The sequence below is a fragment of the Rutilus rutilus genome, assembly GCF_951802725.1.
Source record: "Rutilus rutilus genome assembly, chromosome: 12".
Lineage (NCBI taxonomy): Eukaryota > Metazoa > Chordata > Actinopteri > Cypriniformes > Leuciscidae > Rutilus > Rutilus rutilus.
This window is the reverse complement of record NC_140217.1, coordinates 31,081,258-31,108,295: the sequence shown is the minus strand read 5'-3', so window position 1 is coordinate 31,108,295 and position 27,038 is coordinate 31,081,258. Positions and strand designations below refer to the sequence as shown.

The following is a 27,038-nucleotide window of genomic DNA, read 5'->3' as shown; positions in this document are numbered from 1 at the left end:
TCAAAACATTACCAAATTTCAGAATTCATGTAACTGAATAAAATGTAATGCTGTTTAAGAAAATATTTACACACACACACACACACAAAAAAAACACACACATACACAACTGTTAATAGGCTCATTTCGTTCATAAAATCTAAAATTTATTGGAATGAAAGACATTCTCTTTGAGCACATCCCAGCATTAAGATAACATGTACAATCAAGTCAACGACAACATTTCCGTAAACAAGAAAGCCATGGAGGGGACAAAATAAAAGAGAATTTAGCAGTTCAGTGTCAAGCTGGGAAATTTCTTCATTCCTCAACATTCCGAATATGAGTTTACATTCTGAATTAAATATCGACATTCTCCTATCATCTGAAGGCAAAGTACAGCTGTAGCCCATTCATATTAACAGCCAGTGGCTTACTGTACCTGCTCAACTAATTTTTATTAAAATACATTTATATAAAAAAAGAAAATTCTTTACTTAAAATAATTGTATCACACTGTTATACTCTATATAATAATTCCATTTAAAATATAAAATCATATCAGTATATATCTACACAAAGTGCAACTGTAAATAAAGTGTTATTTCACTGAGGTTAAAAACACAAACATATTTTTACCTCTTTCAGTGCAGAAACTACTGTGGGAGTTTTAAAAGTGTGGGGAGGTAGTCTAAGGAGATGGCTTATTACTGGGACTTGTGACCAGAAAGGGTCTTCAAATGAAAGCCTGAAAAGTCCAGTTTACCCTCAACCCTGGTGCCTCAAATGACTGGTGAGCTAAAAGCCATTTAGATGGTGCATCGAACCGAAATTTCAACCAGTCATTTCAGACTTTGAAATGGTGGTAAAAACACTTAGAACAGAGTTCATACTTATCCATCAGTGTCCCTGGTGACCTAACCACATAGAAGCCTTTTATTGCTCAATATTAACACGTTTCAATACAACACACTCAATAAAAATAGACAAGTCTGTCTACTGGATAAGGACTAGTTTGGTTCATGGCCATGTTGGTCTAATGTAACTGATGGCTATTTATACTGGCACAAAAATAGATCAAACTGAGGTTATTATTCTGATCGGCCATTTGGCTTAAACACACATACTTATTGTGTATGTTTAGACGATGAACAAAGCACACATATACAGTAATATCTACAGCAAGTATTATACTTAAAATGAGAACATTTAAACAACTCTATTATTCAAAAATGAGAACCAGACAATTACAAAAAAGATAAATAAAAATACATGTACACTACAGCACAGCACAGAGACCTATATGTCTGCAAAAACTCGGCTAAAACTTAAAAAGAACCTGGATTTGGTAGGAGAATATGTTGCACATATGCACATACACACACTGACACACCAATATATCTCACACAGCTATACATAAACAGTGTGAGAAACAGTGGAAAGGAGTGAACTAATATCTGTGTGTTTTTAGCACATGGCCGCTTCTCTAAGTCAGCTGAATTTCAAACAACTGACGCCAAGAATGTAATTTCTTCTTTCTGTGGGGTTACATCACGGAACCTCCTGTGTCAAGAGAAAAAACAGACAGATAAAGAAAGATAAAATCACCAAACAAAACTTTTTAGCAGTTTAAAACCCGGTTTCAATCATCTGGTCATATTATGCCCTTTTAAAGTTCTAAAGTGGGTCTATTAGAATAGGTTTCCATGCTTAAATGTTCACATATTTTACATTATTGCAGCACCTCTCTTCCCCATCTTTCAGTAACACTCTGTTTAGTTCCGGTCTCTATGAAGCCCCTCCACAATCTGCTCTGATTGCTTGGTTGGACCAGTGTGTTGTGATTGGTCAACCGCTTCAAGCACGTTTTGGAAATGTCATGCCTCTTACCATAACACGTTAGATTTTCTCTTATCTATCTCTAATCACTCTCTTTTGAGTGGCCTTTGTGCTTTGTAACATTGGAAACCTTTTTTCATGCTCAAAAAGCAAAAGAAAGTTGAAAATGTAAAAAAGCATAATAGGTCCCCTTTAAAGGGTTAGTTCACCCAAAAATGAAAATTCTGTCAGTAATTACTCACCCTCATGTTGTTCCAACCCCGTAAGACCTTCGTTCATCTTCGGAACACAAATTAAGATATTTTTGATTAAATCTGAGAGCTGGATCACTCCTCCATAGGCTTCTAAGACACTATAACTTGCTGGCCCAGAAAATGTATTAAAGAGATTGTTAATATAGTCCAAGTGACTACAGTGGCTCAATCTTAAGTTTACGACACATGACCAGCGTCGGCCAATAGTGAGCCTACGTGGTGACGTGCAACACAGATGCGCTGCGCAGTTATACTACGTGAAAAAACTCGAGGCCCAGAGAGAAGGAAATGAATAGTGGAATAAAGTTGTTATTTTTGTTTGTTTTTGCGCACAAAAAGTATTCTCGTCGCTTTATAAACTTAAGATTGAGCCACTGTAGTCACTTGGACTAGATTAACGATCTCTTTAATACATTTTCTGGGCCAGCAAGTTATAGTGTCTTAGAAGCCTATGGAGGAGTGATCCAGCTCTCAGATTTAATCAAAAATATCTTAATTTGTGTTCCGAAGATGAACGAAGGTCTTACGGGGTTGGAACAACATGAGGGTGAGTGATTACTGACAGAATTTTCATTTTTGGGTGAACTAACCCTTTAACATAGAAAAGTATTAGACACAAGGGTAAGAAAGGAAATTCAAGGAGCCAACACTTAAAAGGATGGAAAGAGAGAGTCCTTGCCTTTTTATGTGTGCTTGAACGCTGTGTGTCCTTGTGATTGGAATTGAGGGATTTCCATACAGTGGTTTTAGACATTTCATCAGATATGTTAATATCAGAGGGATCGTTCCTGGACAACAGGTGGACACAGTCGAGGAGAGGAGGGGTGAGGGCAGGAAAAGGAGACAAACAGAAAGGTGAGTGTTAGTAAGTACACATTCACAGATACACAGTGGACATTGTGGTGTCTAAGCTTATTTTGTGAGTCTGACTGTTGGACGGGGGGGCCCAAGGGTTTGCGGGAAGCCACGATGTTTGCATAGAGCTTCTGATAGCAGTGTGGTACCTGGGGTCTGGTGTTTTAGGTGAGTGTAGAGGTTTGCTCTCCAATGGGATCTGCACTGTGTCTTTGTCTTCTGATTTATCAGAGTCATCCACCAGCATCTCCTGTGATTCCTGCTACTCATAAACACATACATACAGCCTCCTTCATTGTATTACATGTGACAAACCACAATGCAAGGTTGGGTTGATGTATTATTTTTCAGTTTACATGCATAAATAGCCTGATTTGTTTGAAAGATCATGTTAGGGTTGTTCAGGGTGGAGTCCTGTGTACTGCTAATTTAATAGTTGAATAATTTAATAGTATGTGGAACTGTAAATAAGTGAAAAATAAACATTTCAAATAGTAGTGCTTCATGATTTTTTTAAAAATATTTTTTATTTTATTATGTTGCATTGTTAATCCAAAATGGTGTAAAAATTTTGCTCAAAAATGAGTCAAGAAGGGAACATTTTTATAGCCATAACTACTTCTGGTTCATTTGTTATCCCTGTAAAGGAGAGTTTTGTTTTGCACATTGCATTGTAGGATTCAGTATTATGTTGTATATTGCATCTTTTTGGCAAAATGTTAAATGTTATGTTTTCTGCCCATAAAGAAATTTACAGCATAGTATAGAAAGTAGTGTTTCTATTACTACTTGGCGTATGTCCTTTTACCTGGATGGATTTAAAAACATTGATTGTTTGGCTTTATTAAACTCTGCATATGATTCACAAACCTCCTCTGCCTTTTTGGAATCATCATCCAGCTTCTTCTTCTTACTCTCAGGCATCAGATCGTCAAGGTAACTAAGCTCCCGATTGGAAAAAAAACAGTCCAGCAGCTTACGGATGAACACTAATGCCAGCACCTGCAGGAAATAAACACACTTATGCCACTGTTATACTATATTACACCCATAGTTTTTAAATCAACCTTTATCACTGTTCCTGTGGCTAAAACAGTTGAGCATTGCACTATTAACACAAAGGTCATGGGTTTGATTCCCAAGCAATGCATGAACTAATAAAATGTACTGTATGCTTTGGATAAAAGTATCTGTCAAATATATAAATGTAAACTAATACACATAATGATTATTTCTCACTAGAAATGTACGGAAATGCAACGTTTTATTCTAGTATTGAATTGTTAAGGAAGTTTTAACACCCCTAACATTAAAAGGATGTACTTTGTTTTGGGTCGTACCATCATAGGGAAGACGATTGCGGCAGGGGAGGTTTTGATGACCCAGAGCAGCACAAGGCAGGTAAGTTGGGTTAGAGTGAACAGGTGGACTTTCCTCAGAGGAACGTGACGTAGATAAATAAAGTCTGGCTGGTGCTTCGCTGGCATGCCAAACAACTTCAGACGGTCAAAGAACTGAGCAAGACAGGACAGAGAAAGATGACAAGTAACTGACATGTCACTGTATACACATCTATGTTTAGTGTCAGATGAATGTCTCTACCTGAATGCCTTTCAGAGATGAGGCGCCCATATAAAGAAAAACACCATAGAGAACTGGCATGGGAATGAACTGTAAAACAAAAAGCAGTACTTTAAGATATTTTGTTATCTAATGCAATGATTTTAAGTATGCCTCATTTAAGTAGACCACATATTATATGTAACTACAGATTTTGTGTGATTACCTGTAATGCCCCAGTCATGAACACAGAGCAGCCCATCAGTAGAAAAATGACCAGACCAGTCAACCTTTGCTCTCTAATTCCCAGAAATCGAGGTTGCTCTCCAGGGGCGGAGCTTTCAGACTCCAGCTTCAGGCTGTTGACGTGGGAAATTGACAGGACGGTTGCTGCGACAAACCAGGGCAACCCCATTATAGAACATACGGCTAGCATCACTCCAACCATCAGAAGATCCAAATGGTACCCGCAGCCTTTCTGTGTGGAGGAAACAGAGCATATACTGATCACACACACATATGATCAGCAGACACACACATCCTCTGTAAAGGCTACTTTAAAAAATATACATACTAGAAGTTTGTGCTCTTTGCGGTTTATTATGACGGCGGTGATCTGTTGGTCCATGAAGATGAGGATGGTGCAGAGAAGAGCTGGTATTGAGGCAGCCAACACAGTCCACCATGGGTTTCGCCCAATGGGGTTAATTAACCAACCCCGGTCATCACGTGTGGGCTGTAAACACAAGGAGAAATGTAACAAAATATCACGGTAATCATACTTTCTCTATAGTATTACTGATCCTTTTTTATGTGAGGCAAACTTAAAAAAAAAGCTTAACTGTGAATTAGAGTTTTATATATCTTTGCTAGTATTAACACATTTTCAGCAGCCATTTCTTCCTTCTTTATTGTCCAGTGTCACATGATCCTTACAAAATCATTTTAAAATGCTGATTTGTCACAAAGTAGTTGTTACGATTCCTGTTTTAGGACTCTTATTTTGATATGTATTTTCTACTCCCATTGTTCCTGTGTTTGCCTTGTTTCCTTAGCTCCCTGGTTTGTTTCCTTGGTTACCCTTGTTTGTTGCTATAGCGATTAATTACCATAACCTGTCCCTTGTTATCCCCTTGATATCTTCTATCTATAGTGCATGGTGTTTCCTATGGTCTTTGTCTGGTGTTGTCCTTTGTCCTTTGCATTCAAGCCATGTTGTAATTACCGTAAATAAAGCTCTGTATACTTTTGAATCACTCGCATGGAACTTTGATGTCATGATCGGTCCAAATCGTAGCTCTCAGAAAATGATGAAGTTGAGAATTGTTATGGCAATTTCGACATGGCATAAAATAATCTTTACTCTCCATCTTCTCAGAAACATCACAAGTTACAGTAGAAGTATTTACTGTCAATTTTCAGCAATTTATTGCGTCATTGTTTAATAAAAGTATTTATATGTTAAAAAAGATATTATTCATATCCTAAAAAAATCTTACTGGCCCTAAACAATAGCATAAATTGATATTACGCTATTAAATTTAGATGCTAAATTGTCCGTAGGTGTGAATGCATGTGTGTGTGTGTGTGTGTGTGTGAGTCCCAAGCTATGTAATTAGGAGTTGGGAAAAGACCTGGCAACCTACCCCAATTCAATCTAATTTGAGGAATATTTGTTAACTATGAATCAGTCCAGCTCAATTATTCATATAAATCACTGTCCGCACACAGCGCATGTATCTGGATTAGCCTGGGTTATAAACTCAATTCCAAGACTCAGCATTGTCTTATCATCTAATCTGTCACTGCAGGGGTGCCACTCTAATCTAATCATATGAACAAATGTTCCTAGAAACAAGACATGAACAAATTGCACAAAAACAGGACTGTTGTGGATTATGATTGGACAGAAAATAACTGACTGAAGACTGAAGCAGTGCATTCATGACTGTAAGGTAAGCTTCCAAAACAGAGCTGTTAGAAATAACTTAGAGAACTCAAAGCATTCAGGAGAGCTTTTCCTCTTTACTGCCCCGCACAGATGTTTCCTTTTGGGTACCAATTAAATCGGGTACCAATGGGTAACAATTTGATTAGCAGCTATTTTGGTTTATTTGTCCAATTTATATTTGACCATATATTGAAAATGTGAGATTTTAATTATGATAGAACAGGCTTCATATATAAACAAATGAGCAAAAGTTATAGTAAAAATTATATGGTAAAGTTATGTTTCAGTTTTTCGGTTTAATTTAATGATTAAATTATTCAATGACCACTTTTTATTGTGATTGGCTTGGCATTTTATTTATTTTTTATTAGGATTAAAATAAATATACCTGAAATATGTATGGATATATTGTGTGGAATATTATGAACACATTACTTCAATCCAGTATATACATTTTATTTCTGAAATAGTAATAACTGCAAAGATTTTCTAGTAAAAGGGATGCTGATCATGATACTGAGGAGGACATTTTGGAAATTATATTAAAAGTCCTTCCTGAAGAGCATGGATATTCCACCAGGGGGCAGAAGACATGTACTGTCCTACACAGTATACCAGTATTTTTAATCAAAGTATTTAAAGCCTTAGAAAGCCATTTACCAAATTTAATACATACAGCGTTATAGGGCTGAATATGCCAACACCAGTGTGTGTGTTTGTGTGCACATTTGATTATTGATTCCCACCTTGAATTTGTCGGGCACTTGTAATTTTTGGGATGGAACTCCAATGATATAATCAATCAGGACCATGAAAACAATGGTGAGGAACACAGCAAAATCACTGATCACTGACCGTACCTACATCGCAAAAACAAATGAATACACACTTTGCATTTATTGTACACAAAATCACACAGTGTATGCAAAAACATTTGCAACAACAGTATTTCAACCTCACCCGTGTTGGGAAGTATCTGCTAGTCTTGAACTGTTTCAGGAAGCTAGACAGGAAAACGGTACCGAAAAACAAGATGGCTGACCAGAAGAGAACATCAGGGGTGTAGGGACCATGGTGTCCACACGTCGATCCAATAAACTGCCCCTGGAGATCTAAACACTCCTACTCACAAACACACACAAAGTTTGGCTCATATTTAACTGAACTGGCAGCCCAGACGCTGACTCAGTTGTGAAAATAGGATTAGCACTAAATGCGATCTGTGTGAGACTACACTGTGAAATAACATTGCACTGCAGTAATGGGAAGAGAATTGAATAACAGGACTCCTCCAACTGTATAATGTGTGTCATAAGGTGTTCTTTTCATAGCATGATGATGTAAGATGATGTACATGACAATGTGAGGCTGTTGAGAAGTTAAAAGTGAGATAAATCACATTTAAAGGAATCTTTTGTCTTATTAATATTTACACTTAAAGACATATGTATGTTCAAAATCATCTAGTCTAGTCTAGACTCTAGTCATATCAGTGGTCTAACCAAAAACGGTTGCTTTTGCATGATGATGCATCCACACCAGTAGGTGCCAGTAAAGGTAAGTCTTAGACTGTTGTTGTATCAGCCAGCTAAACAAAAAATTACATAGTGTACTTTTAAGGAAAGACCATGAAAGAATGTTTTAGTTTTCAGTAGTTTGACTAGACTGTGTGTAAGGATTGTGGGAGGTTGAAGTACCGTTACAGTGAGGTTGCTCCATGGCACTGCAGAGGCTGTGACGTTCCTCTGATTCCACAGATCTAGTGTTTTATTACTGGGATTATCAGGCTCTGCACACCTACAGCTGATGGCATACAATGTGTTAAAATGTGTGTTCACAAACAGTTATTCCAGTCTTAATTTCTCATTGGTGTCTAGAAGAATAACTTATTCTCCTTACTTACTTATTAATTATTAACATCTAAGAACACAAAATTAGAAACCCAGGATATTTCCTGAGATCCAACTTGCATAGGTGTCTGTATATATGAGTTTATATACTTACTAAGCCAGTGTTAGTTTGTCCAGATTGCCATGTCTGTTGATCGGGTACAGTTCTCCAAGATGGAAAAGTTTCTCCAGTGCTTCGTAAATAAAGATAAGGCAGATGAGCGAAGCAAAAGCTTCCTCTGTAAAACGTGTGATGTAACAGACCAAGGAGCTGGCATCCGTTGCAACAAGAATCAGACACAAGAAAGCTGTCCACAGACCAATACAAGTACGCAGGGACAGGTACGAGAGGTCGAAGTCTCTACAGGGACAGAAACAGGCAGGACAGAGACAATAGAGAGGGTTAAGATCTGATTGTCTATGATACATTTAAAGGCACAATATTAGGAGTGAGGCTAAATGAGTAAATTAATACTAAATTGATATAGAAGATATATTGTAAATATATATTTACATGTATAGTATGTTTTAAAAAGAAAATTATTATTAGACTATAATATAATAATACAATATTTTAATATTAATAATAATCATAATAATAATCATTATTATTATATAATTTAACAATTATTCATGAATCTGTATATAATAAATAATACATAATGTATAATATAGAAATTATTTTAACTAATGTATTAAAATCACAATAACCTGGGTAAAGTGGGTAAGAAAGTGAATGATTTGTTAATAATTAAATATGTATATTATTAATACTTGGTCTGGTCTGTACTGACTTGCAGAACTTGAAGAGAATCTTTTCAAACACAAGGACGGGTCCAGTGCTTCCCAGTATAGTTAGCGGCTGCCCAGCAAACAGAGAGTATGCTACTCCAGTCATAGACGCTCCTAACAGAGACTCAATCGCACTCTGACACACACACACACGCGAAAAAAAAAGTGGGACACAGGGGTCATGTGGGCAGTCCCACATGACTGCTGTGTTTTGCATTATAAACATATCTGTACATGACTTTGCCTAATAGACCACACAGAAACAAAACTGTGCGTGTTTGCGTACTTACAATGCGTCCCTCTGTAGCCTCTCCCAGAAGCCCTCCAAACGTGATAACAGGTGACATGCAGGCACAGTACAGAAACAGAAAAGAAGCTACACACTGCAAACTCAGACCATCTTTATAATCACTCAGATAAAATGGAGCTTTTCTCTTCACATCCAGAATCAGTCCTCCAAACAGCCTACAGGGAGAGTAAAGAGAAGGAGAGAAATATATATTTCCACAAATTTCTATAGTTTCCATACTGAACTAGTAACAATCCATTAAATATGCTTTTGTTAATTCAATATGTTTATAAAGCTGTTTCTCCTCATATGGACTGTTGGCAGCTCCCTGCAATGTAGATGATTTCTGGTGAGGATATCTGGTTCCCAAAATGTAGGCCTAGTTAAAACCTGACCCACACACCTTCCAGTTCTCTGTAGTTCTGGTCCATGGTGTTCCCCATGCGGCTCTTCCTCAACAGGAACCACTGTTCCGTTCGGCACTCCCGGCATCTTTCTTTTCTCCTATTCCCGAAAGAGAAATAGATACATTACAACAGATAGTCAATCACTTAAGCCTCACTTTAAAAAGTGTGTTTTTCCATACCTGTGACGGGACACTTTTAGGAGGTTCTATGCGTATAGAAGGGTCCCATTCTCCTGGAGGCAAAACTGTCACTTGATCCAGAAACTCATCAATACCAGCCAACAAATCATTCCTGTCCTTGGCCTTGTACGCAACATCATGGAAAATCTAAATGATAGAAGAAAGAAAATATATTAAATTGAAAAGAAGAATTTAGAAGTTTTAATTTAATCTACAAATGGTGTTTCTGAAACCGTAAGGACTGGGGTTAATGCATTAATATCCAATGAGAAAATGCTATGATACTGATACACCGTATGTCTAGTTCTGCATTGACCTCATCGGTCATGATGGTGGCCATAGAGCGACCGATCTCATGGTACTGCTGGGCTTTTCCATCTGGACCAAGCAAAATGAACAAGAATCTGCAGAGTAAAGAATGATTTTGATCATTCTGTTACAGTGGATTTATCAGCTCCATGCATGCATTTGCAAACAAACAGTTTATACCTAGTGGGAATGGGAACTTCAGTGAGCCCTGTGAGCAGTACAGCAGGAGACAGGCGAACAAATGCAACGATGGATCTCTCTAAAAAGTCCAGCTCTCCAACCAGCACATTAGAAGCTTCAGCCCCAGTTGGGATCTTTTTCATGAAATGTGTGTCAACCTACGGAAAGAGGAGCATAGCAGTGCTGTGAATATACTATTATAGTACGTATTCATATTTTGAATTAGCTTTTATTTTCATTTATTTATTTTCAGTATTCATTAAAAAAATGTGTTTAGGCTTTAGTAATTTCCTTTTCCATTTTACTAGTATTTTAGCTTAACTTATTTTTAATTTCAGTTTTATTAATTTAGCACTTCAACTTAAACATATTTTATTTCTAATATAATTTGTTTCAGCCTTTATTGAGATAGTGAAGACAGGAAGCAAAGTGGGATCAGGAAAGGTCTGCGACCCAGAACTCGATCTCGGGTCATCCGGAGTGCAACCGCACTACATGTCAGAGCGCTGCCCATGAGGCTATCAGCTCCAACGTTTATGTTTTACATGTAATATTTTTATTTATAATATACACTGTAAAAAATGTCTAACCCTCCCAAATCAAAAATTTCAAGTGACCGATAACATCTACATTTTTCAATTGGCCCAAGTGAAATTCTGTAAATTATAAAATTAAATTTACAGATTTTAACTTGGGCCAATTGAAATTTACAGAATTTCACTTGGGCCAATTGAAAAATGTAGATGTTATCGGTCACTTGAAATTTTTGATTTGGGAGGGTTAGAATTTTTTTACAGTGTATAAATAAATCATGTAGAACTCTATTAGTGGCTATTCCAGTCACTGTTCGTTTCAGTCAGGGTGACAGTTAGATAGAAGAACATCAGGTGTGTAATCTGATTGGGGCCGCCTCTCAGCCATCCTCACAGTCACTCTAAATGTCTGACATCTGGCTCATTACAGTTCATTTCCTTTTTCCTGATCAGTAGCATAACATTACACAAACAAGCTGCAGTACTTCTAAGGATCACCAGATGACAGTGTTTGTGTGTACGTGTGGGTGCATTTGTCCCAGAGGTTTTTGGTAATCGATACATTGCCTGCCTCCAGTGCGCAATCAGAATAGAAACAGAAATAAACAGATTGAACCTGCTTGTTTCAATGGGTTGTCTTGCACTTGCACCATTTTTCCTCTCTTTTCTTATACTATTTCTTTGTTCACCGGTCCATTTCACAAATTTCTAAAATTTCTCTGAAAACAGGATGCAGGACAGGTTTTTGCATAATTGTTTTTTCTTAAATTCTGGGGGTAAATAGAATGCCATAGAATGAGGCCACAGAATGCTGTGTCTGATTTTGCTACACACAGTTTGCATTGCAAACATTAGTGATATTTGCATTGCAAACATTAGTGCAAACGTGTGTATCTCTTATTTGTTTTTTTTTATTTGCAGTTTGATAAAAATGTATCTTCCAAATTAGTCTTGATGTTGTGGTTCAAGTACCTTGGTGAGATCCATCTGGCCATTATCCGGTGCTACGCTATTCTTTACGTCTGGGTTTGTAGGTGGAGGCTGAGGAGAGGTGGCAGGACCTGAGAGATACAATAAAATATGATCAACATCTTATATCCACAGCATCCTAAAATATACCACTTGAATCAGTTATGCATTATGTTAGTATGAGACTGAGATGGTAGAATCACTTATCAACCAAGTTATATCCACTCTTTCATCTCCAATCATGAGCATGCAAACAGAGTCAACCAGTTCATTTTCATAAAATACCCACAAGGATACCACACAGGACGTCATTAATGCACCAGAAGTAGTTCCGACCTCCAAATAATGGTTTGAAAGAGGACATTCTGTTTACAGAATAATTCATAACAGAAAAAAAATTAGCTTTGCATTTCTCCTGTGGTATCTTTCAGAACAATAGCCTAATTGACTTCCTTTGTAAATGCATTACTGTAGACACACCTTTTACAAAATCAGAATGATTTAATTCTATCCACAGAGCTAAGGTTGTGTTTAACCAAAAATATTCCTTTATAATGCACATGTAAAATGTGCAGTTCAGCTCACCCGTTTTATCCATAGAGTGAGGTTCACTCTGTCTCCTGCCAGACTCGGTGAGGGATTTGACCATAGGCAGCAGGTTGTTCCTCTTTTTGTCGCTCTGGTGATGATGCCTCTTCAGAAGTGCCTCTCGAACCTTCATTCTTACACTGTCATCCAGTTCATGAGCTGCCTCCTGATGGTCAAGCACCAAATCTACACACAACAAATTATACATACACATGATAACACAAATGTACATCAGACAATGTATATACAGAACAATATTGAATAATTTAAAGTGACAATGTCTTGTTTTGCAAGATTACACTGTAAGATGATAATGATCAACCTATTTAGGACTGAAAATGTTGTATTCCAGCATGCTAAATACTGCAGTTCTTTCACTAACTCTCACATTCTCTTCTTTGAAACCTCCCACAATTCCAGTTGGAGCTGATGCAGCACTGTTAATCTGCATCACTCACTTCTTTCCTCCGCTCCAACCTTTACAGTGTAATTAATCTCTCAAGCTCTCCCTGTCCTTCTCTTTCTCCGGCATTAATCTTGTTCCTACCACTGCTGCAACATTGATCAAAACAGTCATGCCTCAATGAGACACAGGTTACATTATCAGTATGTTAGACTTCAATGGCCAATGTAAGAATTAGGTATTCGAACATTGTTGCATGGTTGCAGCCAACTTTGATGGGAACTTCTGACTCAAATATTCACAATTATTGCTGACTTCTATGTGATACTTAATTTTTTGTATTAAATTAAAAATAGTTGCCCCAGTCTTTTTTGTATTGTTAGCTGAAAAGTGGTGTGTGTAATGAGTGCCACTAGTGGCACCAAACGGAATTGCAAATATTACTATTGTTTCCAAACAGGGATGCATTTCCCAAAAGCATCGTTGGCCAACTATGATCGCAATTTCCATTGAACTCTATTGGTAACGACGGAAATTGCGACCATAGTTGGCTTTGTGAAACGCGCCTCAGGTTGTCCCGACCCAACTTATGCAGTGGACATTTCAAGCCATTCAAACATGCACAATTGTAAAAGAACTGCCACAGTTTTTACATTATTTTAAAAATCAACCAACAAATGCAACTTTTATGAGATTTTAACACTGAAGAATTGACACATTTAACCTTTAATCAAATTTTTTCCTTCTTTCATTTAAAGGTGCATTGCGCAAGTCTCTGAGTTTTTGCAGAACTATGCCCCCTTCTGGCGACACGCGAAACTGCAACCAGAGTTGTGCACGCGGTTACGTGGAGTTTGCGTTGGGGTTTGGGATGAACTAGAAGCCGGTCTCTTTGAATCCATCTTCTACTTTTGCAAAAGTCACTTGAGTTGTCTTCGCTGATGCGGATAATGGCGGCGAATACACAAACCTGCCAGACATAGCCAGGTGAGCGTGAACGCGCATGACGTCACGCCCAGTCGATTCCGTCCCGAATCCCTCTTATTTATTTTACTGTACAGGATTATAGAGGCAATCGCAGTGATCATAGAAGGGCTCATTCAGCCCATCAGGCAATTGTTTAAGCATGTATGGGTTAGAAAAACGGGTATTTTTAACATGAAAAGTTGCTTAATGCACCTTTAAGGGCTGCTAACAGCCATACCTCTTTTATCAAACTAAAGTAGGCCTACCTATGGGTGTAATGAGTGTTTGCGTTTGTCTATCACCAGCATGAGTGGGAGTGTGAGGTTGCAGTACGTGTGAAGTTACAGGTGGGCCTAAAATACTGCAGGACAAACACATGTCACACTGCTGTACTTTTCCTCAGTAAAAATGTGTACTGAATAAATATACCTTTGTCAGGCTCAATCAGATCGTGATCAGACTGTTAAAGAGGACCTATTATGCTTTTTTACATTTTCAACTTTCTTTAGTATGTTGCTGTTTGAGCATGAAAAAGTCACTCCAAAGAGAGTTATTCTTTATATCAGTGAGCACTGTTTCTGAATTCCCTGAAACGCCTCGATTATAGTCTTGAGTTTTCTTCTGTACATGTCACAATATTCCTTATTTAAATCATTCCTGCCCAATGCATACACAAAAAAGGGGCGGAGCGTGGTTGAGTTGCCTTAGTAGTGTGTTGTCACCATGTCCTAGAGATGCTGCTATGGTAAGGGGTGTCACATTTCCAAAACACGCTCGAAGTGGTTGGCCAATCACAACATTGGTCCAGCTGACCAATCAAAGCGATTCATAGAGACCGGAACTAAACAGAGCGTCACTGACAGACTGCTGCAACAATGTAAAATGTTCAAATGTTTAAAAAAAAAGAATGTTTTTTGAATATTCAAGCCTGTAAAGCTATTCTAGAAGACCCCAAAAATAAAACTTTGCAAAAGGGCATAATGACAGTGACTTGCTCATGTTGAGCAAGCATTTAATATACTGACATTTTGTTAATCTGATACAATAATACCATTAAAAAAGGTGTAATGTGTTACAAAATCAATGTTAAAGTTCGTCCTTTCCCAGTTAAACGTGCAAAGCGCCATACCCACTGATTTCTGACTGACCTGCAATTTCCTCGATGCAGTTGGCCTTCATGTCCAATAGGACAGTTCCATTTATGATGCAGCTTCGTAACTCAAACAGGCTATGGAGAGAGAGTGTAGCTACGTACGGCTTACTCCATCTCTCCCCGCCATCTTCCACATCCTCCTCAAATTTTAGCCACCTGAGAAGTATTAAAGAAAAAAGAGACTCATATAGACAGTCTCTTACTTTGAGTAGTATAGTACCAAAAAGAACATAATAATGTAACGTAAGTGATATTTAATATTTTCCAAGTAATATTTTGCACATATACAATAAATGGGGTATTTATGCATGAAAATAAATAGCTGCCTTTTAAATATTAAGATGGGGGTCCCAAGCATGTGGATGTTCATATTTTGGGGTCTGTGCCATCTAAAAGATTCAAAACCCCTGAGTTAACCTACATTTTGGCACTGAATATCCTGTTGCAGGATAGGAAATGTGTTGACATTAAGAAACATATTCTTACCTAGCAGTTTCCTTCCACTCCGCATCTTTGCCACCTTTAACACAGATTTCGTCAAGTTCTGTAAAGAGCTCATGTGCCACATGCTCATCATCCTCTTCAGTGCCCAGAATAAACTGAACCCTCTGGGATGGAGTATCTGAGAAAGAGAGATAGGAAGAATGAGAGACACAGACAAGAGTATATTTGTAAAACTTTTTCATTTTCACTGTGAGAGAGGAAACAGAGGAAGGAAGCACAGTAAACAAAAGTCTCACCAGAGCAATTTTCAGTGTTTGTTATCATAAATATGAGTTCATGCTTTTAGAATTTGAGGGCTCAAGGGCATAATGCTGAGAGGATGCATTATGGTAGGGTAATGAACCTTTTTATGATACAGTTGATACCCTGTGCTTCGGAAAGATTCAATCTGTTTCTTAGCTTTGTTGATTTTCAGTGACTCTCTCTGTCTTTGCTATCCCAGAGGCTTACATAATTGGCAGTTTATTACACGGCTCTGTGGAATACTTGATTCTGATTGGTCAATCACGCCATCCAGTGGTATGCTATTCCCAGATAACAACCACTGAAAACAGATAACGCAGGCTCATCCGGGTTACTGAAGTCAGCAGCGTTATACGCTTGCTATAGGAACAGTTTTTCTTCGTGGAAGTTTTGCTTTTGGTGAGCTAATAAAATATTAAAACTCATTTGAATCAATATTTTGTGTACAGTTATTTAATTATGTTAAATAACTGTACTGTATGTTATTATTCAGGCTTATGCTTGGCGAAAATATATAAAGTAACTGGGAATATTGTGTCTAAAATGTAAGTTACTCAGTATTAACTAACTTATTTTCCACTTGATTGCTTTATAAAAGCAATATCACATATAATTCATTTAATTCTCCAGATTCACCTTCCTGCGAACAAACCTACAAGCGATTGCTTGACTTGTTACCCAGGCTGTTGTTGTTCTCACCGTGTGACGCTGAGGTACTTTCTGTGTTCCCGTCTTCCTGAGCTACGCTTTCAGCCCTCATTCTCTCAGATCTCCTGCGGTGTTTGGAGCTGTGTGGCCGGTGATGACGGTGAGACTCCCTGCCCATGGGCATCCGCACACCCACAAACAAAGTCCTGTGACCTGAGAAAAGCGATAGAGAGATGAAATTTTAACATGATTTTTTCCAGTTAACATTACTGTATTGAGCTGTGAGCTATATCACATGAATAACTGAATGTGTGTGCGTGATTATGTACAAACCCTCTAGCTCTTCTTTCTCATAATGGATATTCAGAACTGAGCTGGTGCCACCATGGTCCACCACTGCTTCCTCATCAGGCCTCTGAAAGACACATGCTTACTTAGTGAGTGTGTAAATAAGTACATACAGTACCATAGACTTCCTAACACTAAATAATTAATTATTTTTCATTAAAAACAGTAGGCCTATTGTTTATTTGTGTTTTTTCTATTAGTGGATTTCACACAAACGTATCATTCTGGGGACTTCCCATTGATTTCTGTTGTTTATATAAATTTGAATCCCCTCAACCTTATGCTGAAACCTTTCATTTTCACATATTAATATTATTCACTATGTATTCTTAATTTCAGGTTTCACCATCTTTGTGGAAATATATGGTCCCCACAAATAAAGCAAGATTGTTTGTGTGATTTGTTAGGAGTCCTGGCCCGTCTGGGTGGGAGGGGAGCACTAACTGCTTTGCCCTGACAAATTGTAATTTGGTTTCTTTGGTTTTGTATTTGTCTTAATATTTAATGTATTGTATTGTTTACTTGGTCTGTAATCTGTGTTGTGTCAGGAATTTTTGAAGGAATTGATATTGTTTTGTTTATTTTTCATTAATAATGTTTTTTTTTTTCATTTTGTACATAATTTGTTATTATCAGAAGTTGAGTTTGTTTTTATCTAGACAATTCAGATTATTGAAATAAAATATTTGTTTTTATGCACGTCTCCACCCTCATATGGTGAGAACCTAGGTGTATTCCTAAGGTGGCGTAGTGGGTGAGGAATGTATTGAGGAATGACTGTCAATTATTGTTGCAGTTAGTTTAAAAGGTAAACTTGGTCCCCTCCGTCCGAAGTATAATTTCCATTCCCTTTGTACTTTGTAAAATTTCTTTTAGGCCACAAACAATTAATTTAAACCTGAATTTAACAGACAACAGCATTTCATATGAGGGTCCTTTCTTTGAGCAGTGCTCAGATGATAAATGTGTTTGAGGGAAAAACAGGCTTAACAGTTATTACAGGGCTGGGCATGAATAAGCTGACATTTACTGTGCTAAGCAATGTTGTGTTGTTCTGCTTTCTTATCAAGCTTAAGGGTTCAAATCACAATTTTTAGTTGCCTACTTTATTTCCATGAGGTCTTCTTGTCATGTTGTTGTTGTTGTTGTTGCATAGTCATAATTTAACAATACATTAATTTTACATTGCCATTTTCCATTTTCTCTCTGACCCTTATTAGAAGTAAAGTGATCTTTAAAACACATGTACGTTTTTTATTTAATTTCATTTATGAAAGTTACAAAAGGTTTTTACAGTACAGTACATCACAGGACTGCTAATGAAAAGATCTTTATCAAAAGATAATTCGATTTTTTTTCTTCACCATTTGATCCTTAATCTGTAATTGAGATCAATTAAAAGACATTGCTTGTCACGTGACACACTGCAGCAACAACAGAGCTGAATGAATGATGATCTGCTTTTATGTCATTTTTCCTTTTTTATTCAAAATATTAGATATGGCATGAAATATCTGATATTCCGATTGTCAAATATACGCAAGTGGAAGTGTTTTGTTGTTTAAACACCTTTATAACAATCGCGTTAGTTGAGCTGTATGCGCGATGGGCGCCGCCATCTTAGTTTGTGCGGCAGACGCAGTTCAGAGAATCGGATCTGTTGGATTTACAACACGTGAATTCATCCACTTCTCCCGAAATACATAAAAGTAAGTGGCAGGTAAACTGGGAGAAGAATAGAGTAAACTTTAAAGTTACTTACACAATGTGTATCTGATATGAATAAAACTAATTATAATGGAAAGGATTATTATTGCCTCTTCCTTTGACATCAGTGTGTATTTTACTCTATTTTAAAAATACTCTATTTTAACTCTAAATGTATTGTTTTTTTAGAACTTATATGTCTGAAACCTAATGTAAACATTATGTGGTTGAAAACACTGAAAAGTTGTGATATATGACAGTTCTGAGCGCGCCTATCTCTGTCTCAGCGCCAGCCAATGCGCGAAAGCACATTTGAATTTAGCAGTTGATCACGTAGGCACTGACCGTTCTAATCACACCGGTGTGATCGTACGCTCCAGGGACCAGCCTAGACTGATCACACCGGTGTGATTGTACGTGCGAAAGGGTTAAACTTCGTAGTTATGTTGTAAATTAGTAATTCATGGTATTATTATTACCAAAAAGTTCCAAGAAATTGAATAACGGGTACATCGTGTGTTAGCTGGGAAGGATGCAGGTATGATGTTCATTCTATTCATCAAGATTAGTGTCCAAATTGAATTAACAGTTTATGTTAGTATTGTTTATTTACCGTAGTATCTGTAGTTTCCAAAATACGACTTTATTTTCACTTATTTTGTTATTTTCTAAGTTTTTAATGACCGTGGTGGCTCATATCAACTTACTAAATTTATTGTATTAACTAAAACTAGTTTGGGACTGCCATAGCCTTATACTTGTTCATCGTTAGTGATTTTCTTACACTTTATGTTTATGTTGTGTGTGGCAACATTTTTGTGAAATAAATTTGCTTGGTTTTTAAAAGCAAATTTATATTTGGTCAAAATTGAACTGATTGACTCTGGAAACCTATGACACAAAATAATACATGTAACGTTAGGCCTACAGTAGTGTAATGATTCATGTCTGTGTTCCTCTGTCTTGTCCCATGTTTAGCAGTTCCCTGTTATGTTGATTAGCCTAGTCTCCCCAGGTGTTTCTTATTTACCACGCCCCCTTGTTATCTTGTTTAGCTTGTTTGCATTTGTATTTAAACCTCTGTGCTTCAGTTGTTGTTTGTCGGTCGTTGTAGCTGTTGGCATGTTCCTGTCCTAAGTTCTGTTGTTTGCCTGGATTACCTGTTTGTGCTATTAAACGTAATGTTTGCATATGGATTCGCTCTCCACTTAATTCCTGCCTCATAACAAGTAGGCTAGATGAATATTGCAAGATCCTGTGACAGTTTTGTTATGTTATGAAGACATCCAAAATAGATCCTCAATGGCACATTTAATTAAATAAAGTAATATAAAATAAACTTGCCTATATAAGCAAAAGATCTTCTTGCCTGACTTTGTGATTGCCTGTGCCCAGTACCTCTAAACAGACAGAGGCCACTGATATTTATTTGGCTTCCTATTTTTCACTTCCTTTACATTTGTCACTGTTTGTGTGTGTGTATGTACGCGTGTGTGAAATATATCCCACTGGGATGCTGCTATCTTTCCATGACAGAGATGATTCATCAATGTGTTTTCACGTCTGTCCTCTGCAGGAACACAAGCCTATAATTCAAATAAATCCATCTGAACATTTTGTGCTTACAAAAAAAAAAAAAAAAAAAAAGCAAATCAGAAGGTGCAGATATTCTCACGGACTAAAACAGTGCAGTACAATAATAATAGATTCAAGTGAAAGGATTCCTCGAGTGATTTGAGTCCCATTTGCTTTAAAATGATCTATGAGAGCATTACTTGTTGACCGCAATACTTGCAAAATGTTGCTCTGTTCTGTTTTAGCTTGAGGCTTATGTATGTTTAATCTGTGAGGTATTGATTGACAGTCATGTCTGGATCAGCATTGAGGTCATTCTTTACATTGTGTACAACAATGTTGTTTACAACATTTGTTGTAAACAATTTGTTGTTTACAACAAAAACACCAGTAGCTTTCCATTTTAGAGGATCTGTCTTGTTTCCAACATCCCAACTAATATATAATTATCCTACACTCATCTTATCAAGGTCCTCCAGAACTGTAATTATTACAGGCTTAAGAACAATTGCATAAAATGATAGAAGTTTCTTAGCTTCCCCAATCCCACTGTGATTTGAATGTTTTTAACATGCATTTCCAGATAATAGATGTTAGATGGCTGCAATGCGACATGATACCTCACTTCTATGTGATGTAGGCTACAGTAACCGCCAAAGACATTTGTCTGAATGTTTAGTGGTAGTGCTTTAAAATGGATGACTTTAAATGTATATAAAATAGTAGAAATATAGGCCTATTTTAAATTGACTAGATAAATATACAGTAAACCTCAATAATCAACTGGTTGTTTTTCAGTGTATTTGTTCTCTTTCTCTTTGTTTTATTCTATTGTTATGTAATCCTAATCATAATTAAATTACAGTCTTAAACAGAGGGAAGTCATAAAATGTCTCATTCAGACTGCCATGTTGCCCTTGTCATGAATCATCTGAGTAGTTATTGTTATTAAAACACTTACCCAGGGGGCAGGAGAAAATAAAGATGGAGCTATCAGAACATATTAATTAATTTTTTATCATCTCCTCTGTGCTACTGTTTTCCTACTCCTCCTCTCTCAATCTCTCCTTGTCTTTCTCCCTTTATTGGTCTGACATGAGCATATACCCTAATCAAAATAATAACAGAACACTTGAGCTGACTAGACCGCTTCTGTGTCACCTAATTACCTGTTTGTGTGTACTGTATGTGTGTCACTCACAAAGAGATTTTCCACTGGCAAAATGACCTCTTCTTACCTCTCCTTATCACCAGGCAACAATTATACAGTCCCTGATCAAAGACAAGAAACGTCTTGATTGCGACTTTATTTCTCTTCTATCTTGCAATAGTGAGCTATGAAAACAGTTGCGACTTGCGAGACAGAAAGTCAGAAATGTATTTCTTGTCATTTTTATAGCCCACAATGTGACTTGATATCTCACAAATGTGACTTTGTTGTTATTTTGTTATTATACTTTTACTCAGCAAGGATGCATTTAATTGATCATAACAGTAAAGAGACTTATAATGTTACAAAAGATTTCTACTTCAAATAAACGCTGTTCTTTTTAACTTTCTATCCATCAACAATCCTGAAAAAAATTTTTTTATCACAGTTTCCACAAAAATATTTTTCCACAATAACTTTTGAACAGTAGAGTATATCTTTATTTCGCAGTGTGACTGTACATCCCAGGTACATGAATATTGCCCTTTTGCCTTCAAAGGTCACATGGGCTATTTTCTCGCCCTTCTTCCTCCTCCTCCTCCTCCTCCTCCTCTTCCTCACTCGCTCTCCAGCACATTGCTTTGACAGTTATGTTAGTAATCTTGACACAGACCACTACCCCTGCCACTACCAGATGCTCTTGTCTGCCTGAACAGATACACTGACACATGCACATACAGTAGACACTAGACACGCACAAACCATAACATAATTTCCTCTCTGAAGTGAATGCTTTATGTTGTTCGAAAGTGAGGGGCAGAGTGTATGTTATTGATTGATTACTTTTAATTTTTCAATAAACCACTAAAAGCATACTTTTGGGAGGGATGGTCAACCCTGCAGTATGAGTAACTCTCCATGTACTAACAGTATTTAGACTAGGAATTAAAGAAGTGTGATAAGAGTGAGAGAGTTGCTGTAGTACCTGTTCCTCTGGGCAGAATGACTCATTCATTAGTCAATACCATCTCACCCTTCCTATCACAATAATATTTTGTATGACATCATGTTCATCAGGGCATATTTTTTTTAAAACAAAGGGTAGTTTATGTGTGGTTGCATAACAATATGTGCATTTGTATTACCGTGTGTGACAAGTTTTTGTGTTTTTATTTCAAAATACACAAGATTTTCCTCAAATAGCACATAACAATGGCTTTAGTTCACAGACTTTACAGTGTATGTGTATGTGTGGTGTGAGTACTTGTTCATGCAGCAGTAATAAAGAAGCACCATGGTATTACCATGATCTTGTACATGGTGCCATGTTAATAATATGTTTTGGCATGTCAGTCAAAGGATATTCCATGGTATTCTTTGAAGTACAGTGTAAAATACCATTGAGATTAAATCACTGAGTACCATTCAAGTGCAATGGTATTACCTATCATCTGATATCGTCACTGTACCATAGAACCTCGACAATATGTTTTGTAATGGTGTCTCTGTATTTTTTCATTTTTTATGGTCACATTATATTTGTATTCATCAGTTGAAGGAAATATTATATTGAATTCCTCAAGTTTTTGTTTATACAGAACTGAACAACCATATAGAGAGGCCATTATTCTTATAATTTTATATTATAATTATATTAAAATATACATTAAGAGGCTAATGCTATTGTAGTGTCACAAATAATGGTGGTGTAACTATCATGCATTGTTTTCAGTTAAACTTGTTAACCCTGGACAAAGACTGCCTTTTCTTGGCTAACTATTTTGAACGGATGTAAGCAAAGTACCTTATGTAACTATTCATGTTCTCAGAAATCTCTTTAAAAATGACAGTCAGAAACAAAAGTGACCAAATGAGAGAAAGAGAGACATTGAAAGGCAAAGAGAGCACAGCATTAGACAGATAGTGATAACAACATTAGGAAATTTAAAGGCAATGTATCTCTAAGCCAGAACATTGTTAAAGATTTTCTTACAATAATAAATATAAAGGGCTTGAATAGAAAGAGATATCATCATGGGCAAAAGTATTGGGACTGTAATGACATCGCATTCTACTAAATATGAAGTTGGTCCCCCTTTGCAGCTATGACAACATCCACTTTTCTTAAAAGGCTTTCCACAAGATTTTGGAGTGTTTCTGTGGAAATTTTTGCCCATTCATCCACTAGAGCATTTGTGAGGTCAGGCACTGACGTTGGACCTGGCTCGCAATCGCTGTTCCAGTTCATCACAACAGTGTTCGATGGGATTGAGGTCATGGGCTCAGTGTGGGCCAGTCAAGTTCTTCCACACCAAACTCATTCAACCATGTCTTTATGGACTTTGTTCACTGGGGCACAGTCATGCTGGAATGAAAAAGGGCCTTCGCCGATCTGTTCCCACAAAGTTAGAAAACATAGCAATGTTCAAAATGTCTTGGTATGCTGAATCATTAAGATTTCCTTTCACTAGAAGTAAGGGGCCAAACCCAACCCCTGAAAAACAGCCCCATCCCATTAACCCTCCTCCACCAAACTTTACAGTTGTCACAATGCTGTCAAGCAAGTAGCCAAACATTCTCCTGGTATCCGCCAAACCCAAACTCGGCCATCAGACTGCCAAACCGAGAAGCGTGATTCGTCACTCCACAGAACACGTTTTCACGATGCTTGGCATTGTACTTGGTGATGTTGCAGCTTCTCGCCCATGGCAACCCATTCCACAAAATTCCTGCCACACAGGTTTTTTGCTGATATTAAGGCCAGTGGAAGTTTAAAACTCATCAGCTATGGAATCAGGGTTGGTGACTTTATGTGGTCTTCTGCTTCATGGCTGAGTTTCTAAACACTTCATCTGCAATAATACCACTTACAGTTGCCAGTGGAATATCTGGCAGGGGAGAAATTTCATGAACTGACTTATTGCAAAGGTGGCATTCTATCACACTATGCTTGAGTTTACTGAGCTCTTCAGAACGACCCATTTTTTTCACAAATGTTTGTAAATGCAGACTGCATGGTTGATTTTATACACCTGTGGTAATGGGTCTGATTGAAATACTTGAATTTAATAATTAAGAGATGTGTCCCAATACTTTTGTCCATATAATTTGTGTATGTATATTTATTTATTTATTTACACACAAACTTGATTGGTTCGCTATCTTTGTGAGGACTATCCATAGACGTAATGGTTTTTATACTGTACAGACTGTATATTCTATCCCCTTACACTTACCCTACCCCTAAACCTACCAATCACAGAAAACTTTCTGCATTTTTACATTTAAAAGAAAATCTCATTCTGTATGATTTATAAGCTTGTTTCCTCATGGGGATCTCAAGTGAATGTGCATTCAGGTTGAAGTCCCCACCAGGATAGAAAAACAAACGCACACACACACAGTATATATATTTTTTCACAGTTGTACATTAGGTGTATTTTATCTTTGCAAAATGGACACTGTAAGCATGCAGTAGTTTTATCATAAATGAAGAATGAGGATGACCTTTTTTGTTATTTAGCTTATTAGTGCTCATTAGTGTTGAGTTTTAAAACTTTTCATGATAAATCTTTGATCGAAATGATCTTTTAAATGCATTACATAAAATCTCGCAGGATCATAGGTATAGAAATAGTATTTCTCTAGAAAAACAACTGATGTATGAAAAGAAATCTGGAAAGTTTCAGGCTGCAATTAATGTAATGGACATTGAGCCAAGTCAGATGTGTGGAAAAAAAAGGCAGACAGTTCTGAATGGTTTGCTCTCATTCACTCTCTCTACTTAGAGTGTCTGTATAAACACACGTTTTTCAACAAATGGAAAAACTATTGATCAGTTTCTCTGAGGCTTTACACGTGCTCTTTCTCTCCACAGTCACTATCCACTGGATGATACAGTTTTCTCATATTCAGAAGTACCTTTGGGTAAACGCTATTCTCATATTTTTATTGTACCCTTTTTGTCTCATATTGAATCCCTCAAGCAGTTGTTATGAAACTTCTGAAAGGAATAGATCACCCAAAAATGAAAGTGTTATCAAACTAATTCATACGACTTGTATGCTATTGTATATTCTAAGTCTTTTAAGTTATTATTCGCTTAAAATCTTGACAATAGCTCTAACTTTCCTTGACGCATTCATGAGAGAAACAGCAATGCCAGATTTATCAACAAATGTTCTTTTGAGACAGATTTTATCAATGAATCAGTTGATCTATTCAATGACTCAATGATCCAGCTGTAGTTGTTAATAACCCACTTGAAAGGGAAATCAATCAGTGAATAATGACTGTTCTGTCTGTTCGTTGCACACATAAAGCCATGGATTCAGAAGAATTGAAATGTGGCACACTAGTCATATGGGTGACTTTTATGATACTTTTGTATCTTTTTTTAAAGCTCAAGTGCACATTAAGTTTGTTGTAACTGTACAAGAGTGACCAATATATTATTCAAATGTTTTCCTTTTTTGTTCCACAGATGAAAGTCAGACGGGTTTGGAACGACATGAGGGTGAGTAAAAGATGGATTTTTATTTATGGGTGAATTAATCCTTTACTTTGGCGCTGAATAACTGCACCAATAACACTGTTGCCGAGAGAGAGAGAGAGAGAGAGAGAGAGAGAGAGAGAGAGAGAGAGAGAGAGAGAGAGAGAGAGAGAGAGAGGATGGCGTCAAGGTCATTTGAGGGTAACGGGGTACACTGACAGTACGAGCGCCCCAAAGGAAGCCATATTTTGCACAATAATCCTATTAGATGCAACCCTATCAAATGCTGAAAGCTTTAATTTCTCCATCAATTTACGATGCTATACGCGCAGCTTCTTGTTGCATTAGTATAATGGATTGTAAATTATACATTATGTGCTATTTCTGTCCAGCGCTCTCATAATCAACCCATTGCAAAAACACAGTGCGGATCCCTCCGCAAGAACGCCCATCAGCCTTCCCCAACACAAGCTCAAAGTCAATTGACGCGAATAATGAACGAATGATGCGAGCTGTTGTCCCTGGCAATATGAATACTGCTGCAGCACGTGCCTGTAACGCTGCAATAATACACCACCACGCGCGGAGCACAATGAGATAATATCGCATAATAATCTGTTAAAAATTCAAATCACATACATGTAAAAAATAGGAACGGTCTGCTTTTAAAGGGAATAGCAATTATACACCGTAAGTGCAGCGTCGATAAGATATTTGTGTCAATGGGGGCGAGAGGGAACACACAGTACTATTGATCCCTGCACTAATGGGGCGCCCGGATGTGTTTGTAGGCTATTCCATTTGAGATTAAAAGGCAATCTTAGGTTTGATTTATGATTTATGACATAAAAGGGTAAGTGAGATACACAACAGCACACTGCAGATGGTTTGCTACAGCAGATACCGTATTCTAAGATAGCCTACTGGAGGAATAAACCAAATAAATAGACATGTGCAATAAACTTATGTGCTATTTCTATCCTGCGCTCTCATACTCAACCCATTACAAAATGACAGTGCGGATCCCTCTGCAAGAACGCCCATCAGCCTTCCCCCAGACATACGGGGAGAAATTCTTATTAAATAATTGAACTACCTGATAGCTCAGCATGCTCTCCTGGTCGCTGTTTTCGGCAGGCATGGTTAACTCCGTTTTAAAGCTGAGTCGATTGCAGCTTCCACAGAAAGAATACAGCGACGCGGCTCAGATAACAGTTCCTATTGAGAAACTCCAGATCAATTGATGCATGTATAGGATTAGAGCGGGAGACATTAA

At 37.3% G+C, this 27,038-nt stretch overlaps 2 protein-coding genes across 4 annotated transcripts in view; one reads left to right on the top strand and one right to left on the bottom strand.

Annotated features, from left to right (window-relative positions):
• Positions 1 to 127: 127 nt before the first annotated feature.
• slc4a8 (solute carrier family 4 member 8) lies at positions 128 to 27,038 on the bottom strand. 2 transcript variants are annotated; one of them, XM_084425954.1, is made up of 25 exons: positions 26,859 to 27,038; positions 16,824 to 16,905; positions 16,542 to 16,703; positions 15,582 to 15,717; positions 15,091 to 15,251; positions 12,571 to 12,759; positions 11,989 to 12,077; positions 10,484 to 10,641; positions 10,311 to 10,398; positions 9,995 to 10,141; positions 9,812 to 9,912; positions 9,410 to 9,584; positions 9,122 to 9,255; positions 8,443 to 8,688; positions 8,136 to 8,241; positions 7,399 to 7,560; positions 7,185 to 7,298; positions 5,062 to 5,223; positions 4,714 to 4,965; positions 4,530 to 4,598; positions 4,268 to 4,441; positions 3,798 to 3,929; positions 3,077 to 3,189; positions 2,752 to 2,860; positions 128 to 1,542 (listed from the first exon to the last, which is right to left on the bottom strand). In XM_084425954.1, the coding sequence occupies exons 1-25, from the start codon at positions 26,901 to 26,903 to the stop codon at positions 1,531 to 1,533; spliced, it is 3,318 nt and encodes a 1,105-aa protein (XP_084282080.1). In that variant the 5' UTR covers positions 26,904 to 27,038; the 3' UTR covers positions 128 to 1,530. The 2 variants fall into 2 exon arrangements, with proteins under 2 accessions (XP_084282080.1, XP_084282081.1); XM_084425955.1 differs by having other exon boundaries at positions 1,399 to 1,542; positions 3,077 to 3,186.
• ttll3 (tubulin tyrosine ligase-like family, member 3) overlaps positions 6,289 to 27,038 on the top strand; it is a 32,098-nt gene continuing 11,348 nt past the window's right edge. Inside the window, exons 1-3 of one of the 2 annotated variants that reach the window (XM_084425962.1) lie at positions 19,018 to 19,083; positions 25,148 to 25,197; positions 25,754 to 25,786. The gene's annotated coding sequence lies outside the window, so the exon portion shown is untranslated. Of the gene's footprint in view, positions 6,443 to 19,017; positions 19,084 to 25,147; positions 25,198 to 25,753; positions 25,787 to 27,038 lie in introns of those variants that run through there. The other variant, XM_084425961.1, reaches the window with a different exon arrangement.